Source organism: Carassius carassius, chromosome 23 (assembly GCF_963082965.1).
Source record: "Carassius carassius chromosome 23, fCarCar2.1, whole genome shotgun sequence".
NCBI classification, from domain to species: Eukaryota; Metazoa; Chordata; class Actinopteri; order Cypriniformes; family Cyprinidae; genus Carassius; species Carassius carassius.
In genome coordinates this window covers 22,617,016-22,629,451 of record NC_081777.1, presented here as the reverse complement: position 1 = coordinate 22,629,451, position 12,436 = coordinate 22,617,016, and the positions used below count along the sequence as shown (strand labels likewise).

Sequence of the window (12,436 nt, the reverse complement as noted above, 5' to 3'; positions counted from 1 at the left end):
AAAAAGAAGTAACGAGTTTAAAGAAGAGAACGTCTCAATCAAAGTGAAAATGAAATCTGAAATTCATTTTTCTAATTGGAATGGCAGGGGAGAGCATTATGTGATCTCGAGCGGCCCACCCACGCATGCAATCACAATCGCGTGATTTAATCTGTGGCCACAGTGAAAGCAGCGCGAGCCACCTGTTTGTTTGATATGTCGATAACCTCTTCTAAGCCCGTGATTGAACTGTTGGCAACAGACAGATAGGCTTTGTACATTACTGTCAGACCTATACCCTTTTGAGTATTTCTTTTAAACATGCATCCAAATCAATCTGTTAATTAAAATATGCAAGCATGAACAAATCAGTTGGTGTTATTTTGTGAAAGCTGTCAAGTTAATGTTCTTCTAAGGTGCCTGAACTGGTGTCTGTGCTCCACATATATTCAGCTCAGCAGATGCTCTACAGAGAATGTTCAACGGAAATCAGGGGTCACAACAGAGACCCAAAGATAGAAACACTTTAACAATGGTGCCTTCACAAAATGTGTGTGAGGGACATATCAGAGAAGATGACGAATGTAAAAAGTCAGAGAACGGCTTTTCATTTTCAACATCTTCGCTGATTTTTCAGATATGGAATGGGGAAAAGAGTTGGAGGGAGAAACTATAAATATTTAGCAAGTATTGCAAATATTACAAGCAGAAAATAACTGACTAGTAAATGAGCAGAAGCTAGTGATGTTTACATGCTTATAATGCAGCTTTTCTTTCTTTTATTTTGTTTCTCATACACTATACCTATTGTGGCATCCAAAAGTCTGAGTCTGCTAGTGAAAATGCATCTATTTATTCTTTTCTAGTTTGGTTTAATATTGTTTATTTGCAAATCATGTTATTAGGATAAAAGTTGGATTGAAAAATGAACAGGAGTTGAGAATGGCAGAATTTCTTTAATTCTAAATTCCGCTACTTTGTTTTTGCTTTTGCTTTAATGACAAAAGCTCTTGATCTAAACCTGTTCTTCAATGGGAATGTTGAAATTGACTCTTTTGTACAAATGAGTTCATATGGTCAGTGTCAGAATTTAGTTTGTTTGATTTTTGATGCAAAGCCTTATAATTTAGAATTTTATATAATGTCACATTTTTTCTTTATGTAATGTTTTTCAAAATTATTTCAGTGTATTTTAGACTTTAGGTCTCCTCTGTAGTAGCCAGTTGTGTAACAGTAAATTAAACCTAAATTAAACCTTTTAAAAAATACTTTGCATGAGTTTTCTGTGTACAAGTCATTGGTGCAATTTGTATTAAACATGGAAAAAATATCTGGAGCAAAACACAGTTTCACATGAAGCCCTGTGAAATATTTGTTTTTAATTATGCATTCCAATATTACCTGCTTTTTGCCATTTCTCTGAAAATTTGAATATGAAAATCTGTCTTAGAATTTGTGCATACAAAAAAAGTGGGGAAAAAATACCTTATGAATAAAAAATGAAATGTTATCCAGTACTTAATTCCACACTTGTCTATTTCCCTGTTGTTTGGAAGGTCGTACTGAATCAAGAAGAGCAGCTGTAAACACCAGCAGCTGGATTCCACTACCATTCTAATGCACAGCACTCTCTCAGACTGATGGGTTTTCACTGGCAGTAAACTGGCAAGTTAGGAAGACAGCTCACACAGGTTGGCCAGCAGCAGCATCCTAGAGATTATAGATTTGGAGATTACAGGACAACAGCAGGTCAGGGCACACTGCCTTGTTGAAATCGGAGTTCTCCACCTCACCAATTCTGTTAAGAGCTGTCATCGTGAAATTGGCAAGCGAGCCCTGCGACACAACACGTTCACATGCACTCGGCTGGTCATGTACTCCACTAGCTGCTAGACCGATGCAGTGTTAGAAGAAAATCGGATGCTGTTTTTGTTCGCCTTTTTCTTTAATCCATCTCCTTGCCGCTCAAATCCCTTTTTGTGCTCGAGTCGCTAGATTCTTTCAATCATCTTTGTTGCTGTCTTTCTTCTTATTTTTATTTGGTTCATTTTTATTATCCACAGACCTGGAGAGAGTTAAAGTGCTCAAATGATCAAACCATGATGGCAGAATATCCTAAAGTGCTTATCTAGACTGGAATGTTCAAACCACGCAGTTAGGAAGAGAAACCACAGGTTCCTCATATTTGAATCTTCAAGCTTATTTCATTGAAGATACCATAAAGACCAAGGGACAAATGCAGTGGCATGTCTCCACATTCAAAGTAACTCACAGGATACGCAACTACCACTAAATGAATGAGAATGAAAGAGTTTGAAGAGTGTTGTAGAATGTAAAGCTATTCAAGATGTCTGCAAAAGAGCTTCATTACAAGACCGTGAGAAAACTCCACCTATTTCCACCTCTTGCTGTGAAGTTCAACAAGGTGGCTCGCTAGACGGAGCGTACGGCCGTGGACAAACTGGATCACAGTGACAAACGTGGACTCATAGAGGAATGTAATGAAACAGACACGGGTGACAGTCTAGCTTGTCTGGCACTGAGATGTCAAAACCACAGAGGGGGCTATTCCTCCAACTGTCACTGCAAGGAGAATAGAGCCGATCACACACACGCCTACAAGCAGACTGATTTTTAGAGGCGAAAGACTGGTGTGTGTTTGAACCATGGCAGTATAGACAGTTCAAAAGCGTGAAAGAGAGAGCTGGAGGAGATCCCATGGTGTAGGGGGAAGAGAGCTATAAAGAAAATAAAGAGCGGTAAAAGGCTTTACGACAGCGGTGACACATTGAAAGAGAAGACTGACAGACTGGAGCTCAGCAGTGGCAGTACACAGACGCACAGTTTTGTGAGATTCATACACTTTTGGGTTTAAAGCCTGTGCCACTCAGTACACCGAGTAGAACTGAGACCAGGTTGGGCACGGTGGCAGGGGCTGGTTCATGGCAGTGGGGCGGACGCATGCCGTCTGTGCCTCCGCAGCGAGAGGGACGCTTCAGTTTGGGATGGGGTTGGGCTGCATGGGCACGGACTCAGAGGGCGGGTGAGCTGAGACCCTGGGTGCCTGCTGGAGTCGGACCTGCGGCGGCAGGAGAACGTGGGGGCATGAGATGCTCCCTTCGCTTCTGCGTGGTCTTGGGATCCCTGGCCCTCCTGTTCCTCACATCGCTCTTCTTCTCCTTCTCGCTGAAAGGAGGAGTCGGCTTGCCTTACTTGGAACCCCCGGGATGGGAAGAGTCACACAGGGTTAAGCTAGTGCCCAGCTACGCCGGTTCCCACCGGGTCGTCCCGGCTGAGAGCTCCCAGCAGAAGACATGTGCCTGCTCTCAGTGCGTGGGTGACCCAGGCGTTTCTGACTGGTTCGACGAGAACTATGACCCAGACATCTCGCCCGTGTGGATTCGGGACAACATCCAACTGCCTTCAGACGTGTACTACTGGTGGGTGGTAAGTGATCTTATGGTTACTATCTGCTGCTTTTAGATTTAGAAACCCTTTGAGTTGATGTGGTTAGACTTCGATTTTGTGACATGCTTTCAACCTCATGCATTAACTAAATTGAAAAACAAAATGAAATGGCTGCAAAACTGTTGCGTGCCCGCACCATCCTTAATTAAAAGAGACTTAATTTTGCTGTGCTTCTCTCCTTTAAATGAGAGAGGTTAGCAATCTGCAATTGTGCTTATGCATCATGTTTAAGCGTCAGGGAGCAAAGAGGCCATTTTTATTAAAAAGAACATGAGTAATGTCAGAAAAAAAAAGTGTGTCAGCCGAAAAGTTTAAGTCTCTAATACTTGCTCAGAGTGAATTAAAAGCAGGGAGGCTGCTGGAGTGCGTAAGCAAAAGAAGCAGAAAGATTTTAGAATGAAGGTTGGAAACATGCTTGCACTTATGGAAACTACTAAATTGTACATTTTCTGAAGAAAATGTAAGTGGTGCTGTTAGAATAATGGGGTGTTCTAGACAATTGCTAAGATTCTTGATTAGTGGTCCAAAAAAGTCAGAAAGAAAAACAAAAATGAAAGTAATTGTTTTGGCAATGTTTTACTCATTTGACATTAATTTCAGAGTATAATGGGCATAAATACTTAAAACTAATTATGTAATTTGTTTTGTTATGAAATTTCTGTTGGACTGACAGAATTTATCTGTGTGGAATTTTTGAATTGCAATGAATTAAATTACTCTTCCTTTTATTAAAATTCCAATTCTGCATCCCGTGGGCTGTAACAAGGTCAAATCAAATTGAAGAGGGGTTGATACGTTTTTTGTTTTGTTAAAAAAAAAAAAAGCTGTTTATTTGATCAAAAATTCATTAAAAACCACAAATGTTGAAATATTATTACAATTAATAAAAATTTGTTTCTATTTCAAAATGTTATTTATTCCTGTAAAGGCAAAACTGAATTTCCAGCAGCCATTATTCCAGACATTAGTACCACATGATCCTTCATTATATAGTTGTTTCTAAATATTTTTATAAAAACCACAAATGAAGGATTGCCTGATGAATTAAAAGTTTAAAGAATTTGCAGCATTTATTTGAAAAACAATTTTTTTTAACAATGTGATTGTCTTGTGATCAGTTTAAAGCGCCCTTGTTGAATAAATGTATAGAAATCTAAACATTAAAAAACTATTTCTGATCCTAAACCTTTGAATGATAGTGCATAACTTTCTGTTGATGACAGGATCTTGTATTAAACACAATGGCTCTTGTTAGAGTAAATTCGGTGGCTGGCATCTGAACCCAGAGAACATCTGCCAAGAATTATTAGGTCCAGTGGAAACCTGGTAAACTCTGCCAATTATTGACAGCAGGGACCATGAGGAGAGGAAAGGAGGGAAAGAAAACATGGAAAGATGGAGAAGGGGCTTGGTTGGAAGGAAGCCATGTCATGGATAAAAAAATACAAAAGGAAAGATTTTAAGTCTGGTCTTGGTTTTCCGAACGTGTTTTTGTTGGATCTTTTTTTCTACTCATCACAGCAGAGGGCTTCAGCGGCTAATTGGCTGCCTGGATGTTTATTTTAGTATGCATGTGTGCACAGGCAGGTGTGCAGATGGTTTGAAGTTAAAAGATAACTACCCAACCTTATGTTAGTTTCTTTCTTTCATTCTCTTCCCTCTGGGCCTTGTACAGATGTTGCAGCCTCAATTCAAACCCCACAACATCCAGCAAGTTCTACAGAGGCTGTTCCAGGTCATTCCAGGCCGTTCCCCGTACGGTTCGTGGGACCCTGCCCGCTGTCTGCGCTGTGCCGTGGTGGGGAATTCGGGAAACCTCCGTGGGGCAGGTTATGGTTCGGTGATCGATGGCCATGACTTCATCATGAGGTGAGCTTGAAATGCCACCACGAAAATAAGTAGGGAAAGAAAATTGCGTATCAGTAATTATGAAAAAGGTTTGGTCTTGTTTTGAAATTCAGTAAGAAAATTGGTGCCCTGGAATTCCAAATGAGTTTTTCTAGCTCGGTTACGATAGTTGTGTATTTTCAGTTATAAGTAATAAGTTATTTTTAATTGAACACTATTATTTAGTATTTGCCACAACTAACTTGTAGTTTTAGGTTGTTTGTTTTTTTTCTGCAGTGTTTTTCAGTTTAGTTTTTATGTTGTGGGCAATTTTTAATTATTAGAATTAAAGCAACACTTCCATAATCATCTTCCATTGTTTGAACAATTGGATAGCCCTGTCCCAAACTGGTTGGATTAATAACAAATTATAGTGTAAGCACATATCCAGAGTGTTTACATTTTTTAGGGAGCATAATCATAGAAATAGACTACTAGCTGCTATAGGAGATTTATTATAAGAAGTAATTTAACACTGAAAAAAATACATACTTCACATTTTAAGGAATCAGTTGAGCAACCAACAGAACAGCTTATTCTTCCAAAACAGGAAGACTTTAATAAGAGCCACATTTATCCATATTCGTAGTTTTATTTTGCTTTTGAAAATGTTTTTAAATCAGCAGTATTTGTCTTAGTTTTAGTGTGCAATAATAGCTCTGTTTTCTGGACCACTGATCACAGTCAGATAGGGTGGATTGACATTTGCAATTGCGGTTTCAGTTGAATGAACATGGAAAAGGGCAGAATGTGTGTATTGCTGCTTAAAGAAAAGAGTAAAATAATGGCCTGGGGGAGACATTGAAGAACAGCGTATGTTTAGTAGATATCTGGGAGACGGAGCGGCTGAAAGAGATGGAGGTATAAATTGAGGAGCTATTTCAGTCGAGTCTTTATTGATTCAGCTCGGAAATCTTAAATTAATCCCATCTTCCTCCGTATCCATCGCTTTCTTCTGCCCCACAGCAGCTGTCTCCTCGTCTCTTTATTTGTTTAACTGCTGTCTGCTCTCATTTTGACATAGTTTAAGAGATGGTTTGAGCTTTCTGCCTGTCAAATGAGTTTGCTGTTGCTGTTTATTGGCTCATATAAGTTTTAGCCATAAGCTAAAACGATTGTTATTACAATAAGTAAACATTATATCACCTTAAATCAGTAAGCATCTTTGTACTATACCCACTGCCTTGTGTTGTATATATTTCTGTATTACATACTGGTGTGAGGTTGTTTTGTGAGAAATATATATATATATATATATATATATATATATATATATATATATATATATATATATATATATATATATAAATTGGAGTTTATTTTTAAAAAATCAGTGCTAAGCACCAACTGTACTACTAATAAACATAGGAATAAAAAACCCTTCTTGCACTGTAAATGAGTATTGTGGTTTCCAGTTTAAGCCTTGCTCTCTGGCCTTTTGTTTATTAGAGTGGTGATATAAGAAGACGCTTGAGATTTGATTGGTTAAACATCTCACTGGCTTCGAGTCTTAAGAAGATAAAGAAAGCGAGAGAGACAGATATGTACATTTGTTGTTTTGCATTAAAATCTCTAGGACATCTAAAGCTTTTTAAATCCTGCTGCCTGAATACAAGCTTGAGATTCTATGTGTTGCAAAACCCTGGTGATGTAAGGTAGTTCTCTGAATTTGAGTGAGTACATGTAGAATACAGATTGAATGAGGGAGGCAGGTTTTTTTTTCTAATCAGAGCATTTTGTTCGAGAGGACATGAGCTGTGAAATGGAAGCTCTGGCATCCATTGGGAAAACAGACGTGTCTCTTGAATAGACACCGACCCTGTCTGCGTTCCTGTCTAATCCACACCCTCTTTCCATCGTCTTGCTTGTCACTTGCAGTCAGTCGCTCTTAAAGGAATAGCTCTCCAAAAACAAAAATGATCTTTTATTTATCTTCATATCATTCCAAAACCTTAAGATGTTTTTCTGCGGAACACAAAGGAGAATTTTGAATAATTCCCTGGTTATTATTTTCTGTATAATTACAATGAATGGCAATGTTTCTTGCTGGCTGCTTTTTTAGGCGCTTTTGCTGTCAATCTGTATGCACTTTCTGTTTGTTCACTTTACTCCATCATGGGGAAAATAATGACATGCCAAAGTAATAGGGCTTGTTTGAGCGAAAGTGAGGGAGTGTTTTCACGGTCTAATTCAATTGGATCTCTGTGTTCCAGGATGAACCTGGCTCCCACTGTAGGGTACGAAGAGGATGCCGGCAGCCGTACCACACACCACTTCATGTACCCAGAGAGTGCCAAAAACCTGGCGGCCAACGTTAGCTTTGTGCTGGTGCCCTTCAAGACTCTCGACCTGTTGTGGATCACCAGTGCCCTCTCCACCGGCCAGATCCGCTTGTGAGAACAATGACACACACACAACATTTTAGTGGAAAAAATCTAGATGGCTGCACTCTTTTATTTCATGTTTTTATATAAATTGTATTTAATTGTATTTAATTGTTCTTATTTTATTATTTAACCCCAAATCTTTGTAAATTAACTTAATTCTGTCTGTAAAGGAATACATTAATTGTTCAGTTCAGTTTTCAAACACTAGATTTAATGAAAATTTGATTGTCGAAATCCTGAATATTTTTTTTTAATTGTTATTTTTATTTTAAATGTTTTTTCTCTGTTCTAATTTTCATATTTTTTTAAACCACAGTCTATCATTTTCTGTCGCTCTAAAAAAATAGACTGTGACATCCTATCAGTAAATTTGTTGTTCAGTTCAGATAAAGTGTGAGTTTAACAAAACTGTGTGCGTTTAATCTGGTCGTCAGAATCTTGAATTTTGATTTATAGTTATAATTAGTATAATTTAGTATAATTTTAAATTTTATAATTTTAATTTATTTTAAATAAAACTGTTTCTTCTTTTAAATTATTTATTTTTAACCACAATCACGTTTAAACCAAAAGAATTGGAAATCCTGAAGTCACTATGTGACTTTAATGAAATTTTGGTTGTCAGTACTTGAATTTTGAGTCGTAGCTGTAGTAGCTGCAGTGTGGCCAATGAGACATTCATATATTCTGTCTGTGAACACACTGCAGTGTTCTGTACTCCGAAATGCATCATTCAAATCACACACATCACAGCACTTCATCAACAACATTCTCTACTTCACTGAAAAACACCTGAAAGTTAGCAGCTGTTCTGCTCACTGTTTTTTTTTGTATGAAAAGATGAAGAGATGCCAGAAGTTGGAAGACTTATAACTTTTTCTTTCCATATCGCTCTCTCTCTCAGCACTTATGCTCCAGTGAAGCAGTTTCTGCGTGTGGATAAAGACAAGGTAATAAATTCCCATCCTATCTCGCACAGATTTATACTTTCTGAATTAAGACACTCTTTAGATCCTGAACAATAGAACACTATTAATCTCACATTCAGTCTTTGTTTTCTCTGTCCTGCTATAAATCTGCATACGTATCAAATAATGTCTTGTAGGTCCAGATCTTCAACCCAGCTTTCTTTAAATACATCCATGACCGCTGGACACGTCATCATGGCCGCTATCCCTCCACTGGCATGCTTGTGCTGTTCTTCACTCTACACGTATGTGATGAGGTAAGATTTTAGGGTATATAATAATGCATATAATTCATACACAACGTTGTGAATTCATGTTCCAATTTTTTTTTTCTTGAAATGAATATTTAGAATATTATATTATATAGCAGTTTTCTGTTGTAATAAGTCATTTTTTCCTGTGATGGCAGTGGCACAGATGAATTTTCAGCAGTTAATACTTGATCCTTCAGAAATCATTTTAATATGCTCATTTGTTGCTCAAGAAACAGTTCAAAACGATTCTGCTGCTTAATATTTTTTTTGTGGAAATGGTGATACATTTTTCTACAGGACTATCTGATTAATGGAATCTTTCATTAGAAATAGAAATCTTTCATAAAAACGTAAAAGTCTTTACTTAAATTTATATTATAAATAATATATAAAGAATATGTGTATATATATATATATATATATATATATATATATATATATATATATATATATATATATATATATATATATATATATATATATATATATATAAATATATATATATATATATATATATATATATATATATATATATATATATATATATATACAGTATATATATATACATATATATATATACATACATACATATAAACTAATTTTAAATATTTACATTTCAAAGCTCTGGCAGTGACTACATTTGTGTGTCTGTCTCTATAGGTGAATGTATTTGGTTTTGGGGCGGACAGCAGGGGAAACTGGCACCACTATTGGGAACAGAACCGCTATTCTGGAGAGTTTCGCAAAACAGGTGTCCATGATGCAGACTATGAGGCCCAGATCATTGACAAGCTGGCCAAAGTTGGCAAGATCTCTGTCTTTCCTGGAAAGTGAATCTGGGCACCAGGAGCAAAGAAATGGACCAACTGATGGACTACCATAAACAAAACCACCCATTATCCACTTGACACACTTAGTGTGCCTGTTAAACGTGATCAAGAAGTAATTTTTCATGATCTTATTACAATTCTATGCTGTCCCGAGTGGACAGGATTTTGGGCAGCATCCCTCACGATGTGGTGGTTTTGAGAGGAGACACTAGTACTAAATGAACTAATGTGCTTTTCCTTGCAAGCCTACCTCAACTAGGACAAGGAACGTGACTTGGCAAGGATCACTAATATCTCACCACTAAACAGCATGTTAGGTATATGTTCTGGGAATGGATTTGGCTTATATTTATGCTTTTCGTCGAATAGTGATGATGCGGGAACTCTTATCTCATGCCGAGGCCAGGTAGATGAGTGAGACCAACAATCACCATAGTGTATCATAGTACTCTAGTAGTTCTCTGTTGATTCGTTAAAGAGATAGTTGACCTTAAAAAATTACAATTGTCATCATTTACTCTGCCTCATGTCATTCCAAACCTGTATGATTTATTGTCTTCTGCAAAAAGATATTTTGAAGAATGTTTGAACTGTTTATGTCAATGAGGTCAGTGGGGTCCAAAGTAGTTTTTGCTACATTATCTTGACAGAATAAAAATACAGGTTTGGAATGAAAGGAAGTTGAGTAAATCACACAATTTTAGTTTTTGGGTGAGCTTTCCCTTTAACTAAAAGCTTGGATAGTGGCAGGTTGTTTCACTAGCGTTCTAGCACTGCAGTTAGACTCCTCACATCACCAGGTGCATGTGGCTAAGTGGACTTCAAAGTTTGTGCTGTTAAACCAAGCTGTAGTCCTATGAGATATTTTATGTTTTGTTGTTCGTGTTTGAAATGTTCATGCTAACAGTTTGTGATCACTGTGTGCGCACAGCAGTCTGAAAGACCTTGTTTTTTTGGTTCGTTCGTTTTTTGCTAATTATGTCTGAGTACTGATCATTCCTCTGGTCTGGAAAGGATGGACCGATAGTCGACACCAGGAGCTAAAACCACTGACGCAGTCCAATATGAACACATATGAGCAATATATTAAGTACATGTGGAGTATGTTTAGAAACCAACGCTACTAAAGGTGTGGTGATTGTTCTAGAGATTCACTGTGAACAGTGGTAGAGCTTCATTGTTGATCTTCAGCACATTACTAAATTTAATGTAATAGTGTTATATAATGGAATACGACAGAAAAAAAAGTATTCCATTGCGAGAAACCGAATATAAGCTTTCATTTATGAAGCCTGATGTATTGCGATACAATTTATGACTAGCTGACAGACAGATCTTGAAGTTCTGGAGGAATTCATTGATAAGCGTTTTATTGAAGTCATGTAGACACTTCTTTGCTGCTGTTCAGTCATTTACCATCAACAATAGGTGTTTTTTTTATATTTATTGTCAAATTTGTATAGTTGTCCTTGCATAATTTATCACATTATAAATGTTGTAGACCATACAAAGGATAAGTAGAAAGATCCGCTTGAACGACAAGAGCTTTCTACGGAGCCCCTAAAGTGATGGGGAACGTATATGAGATATGAGTAAAATTACATTTCAATGCTTTTGCGTTCTCTTACAAATTTTTGCATTCCCCAAAGAAACATTGTGCTAGCTAGCAAATTGTTTGCTGAGAAACTTTGCGGTACCTTGTAAAATATTTGCATTCCCCAGAGAAATGTTGCATTTTTTGACAAAATATTTGTGTTCCCCAAAGAAACATTTCTTTACTTTGAAAATTATTTGCATTCCACCAAGAAATGTTGCGTTACTTAGCAAAATATTTGTGTTCCCCTAAGAAACATTGCGTTACTTAGCAAAATATTTGTGTTCCCCTAAGAAACATTGCGTTACTTAGCAAAATATTTGTGTTCCCATAAGAAACATTGCGTTACTTAGCAAAATATTTGCGTTCCCCCAAGAAACTTTGCGCTAGCTTGCAAAATATTTGTTCCCCTAAAGAATTTTGCATTAGCTTGCAAAATTTCTAAGTGGTTTGTGAATGAAGCAAGCAAAAAAACAAACATTATTTTATTTTATATTTTATTATAATATATTATTATATTATATTTTAGTGCTTTTATGTTGTTTTGTAAATGTTTCGTGTTTTCTCTGAGAAACTAGGTTGCGATAGGTTGCAAATTGTTTGCCTTCCCCCAAGAAACGTTGTGTTAGCTTGCAAAACTTTTGAGTCGTTTATGTGTTTAAAGTTCTTCTGGAAAATGTGCAAGTTTTGAAAGCGAATGCAAAGTTTCTCTGGGAACAGAAATTATATTTCAATTATCTTACGTTCCCCTGAGAAACTTGCGTTCAAACACAAGAATTGTGACAACTGAAATATGTATTTTCTTCCAATCTCAGATTTTTCCCATCACTATGTCCGTAGATTTCTGCTTCGGCCAAGTCAATGTGTTTCATGTGCAGTAGTTCTTTTTCAAAATGTAGACATATTTCAGTGTGTAAATTCACACACGTTACATGCTTGCGTGCCTTGTCCTCGCTTCTGGAAATATCCTCTCTCCAGAGCACAGCTAACCTCATTATAAGATGCATAAAAATGTGCTATTATTCCTTTAGACTTCTTACAGAGCATTTATTGACACACAAATCTGGGC

At 36.9% G+C, this 12,436-nt stretch overlaps 1 protein-coding gene across 1 annotated transcript; it reads left to right on the top strand.

The window, feature by feature from the left end:
* Positions 1-1,421: 1,421 nt before the first annotated feature.
* Positions 1,422-11,639, top strand: st3gal2 (ST3 beta-galactoside alpha-2,3-sialyltransferase 2). The gene is made up of 6 exons (XM_059506574.1): positions 1,422-3,426; positions 5,123-5,316; positions 7,548-7,727; positions 8,626-8,671; positions 8,827-8,946; positions 9,604-11,639. Exons 1-6 carry the CDS (start codon positions 2,941-2,943, stop codon positions 9,775-9,777), a joined length of 1,200 nt encoding a protein of 399 aa, XP_059362557.1. The 5' UTR covers positions 1,422-2,940; the 3' UTR covers positions 9,778-11,639.
* The last annotated feature ends 797 nt before the right edge of the window (positions 11,640-12,436 follow it).

Bases quoted from the DNA above. Each gene is read 5' to 3' on its own strand.
- st3gal2 (XM_059506574.1), top strand. From the start codon at position 2,941: ATGCCGTCTGTGCCTCCGCAGCGAGAGGGACGCTTCAGTTTGGGATGG. The intron at 3,427-5,122 runs GTAAGTGATCTT...GGCCTTGTACAG, and splicing joins ACGTGTACTACTGGTGGGTG to ATGTTGCAGCCTCAATTCAA. The intron at 8,672-8,826 runs GTAATAAATTCC...AATGTCTTGTAG, and splicing joins TGCGTGTGGATAAAGACAAG to GTCCAGATCTTCAACCCAGC.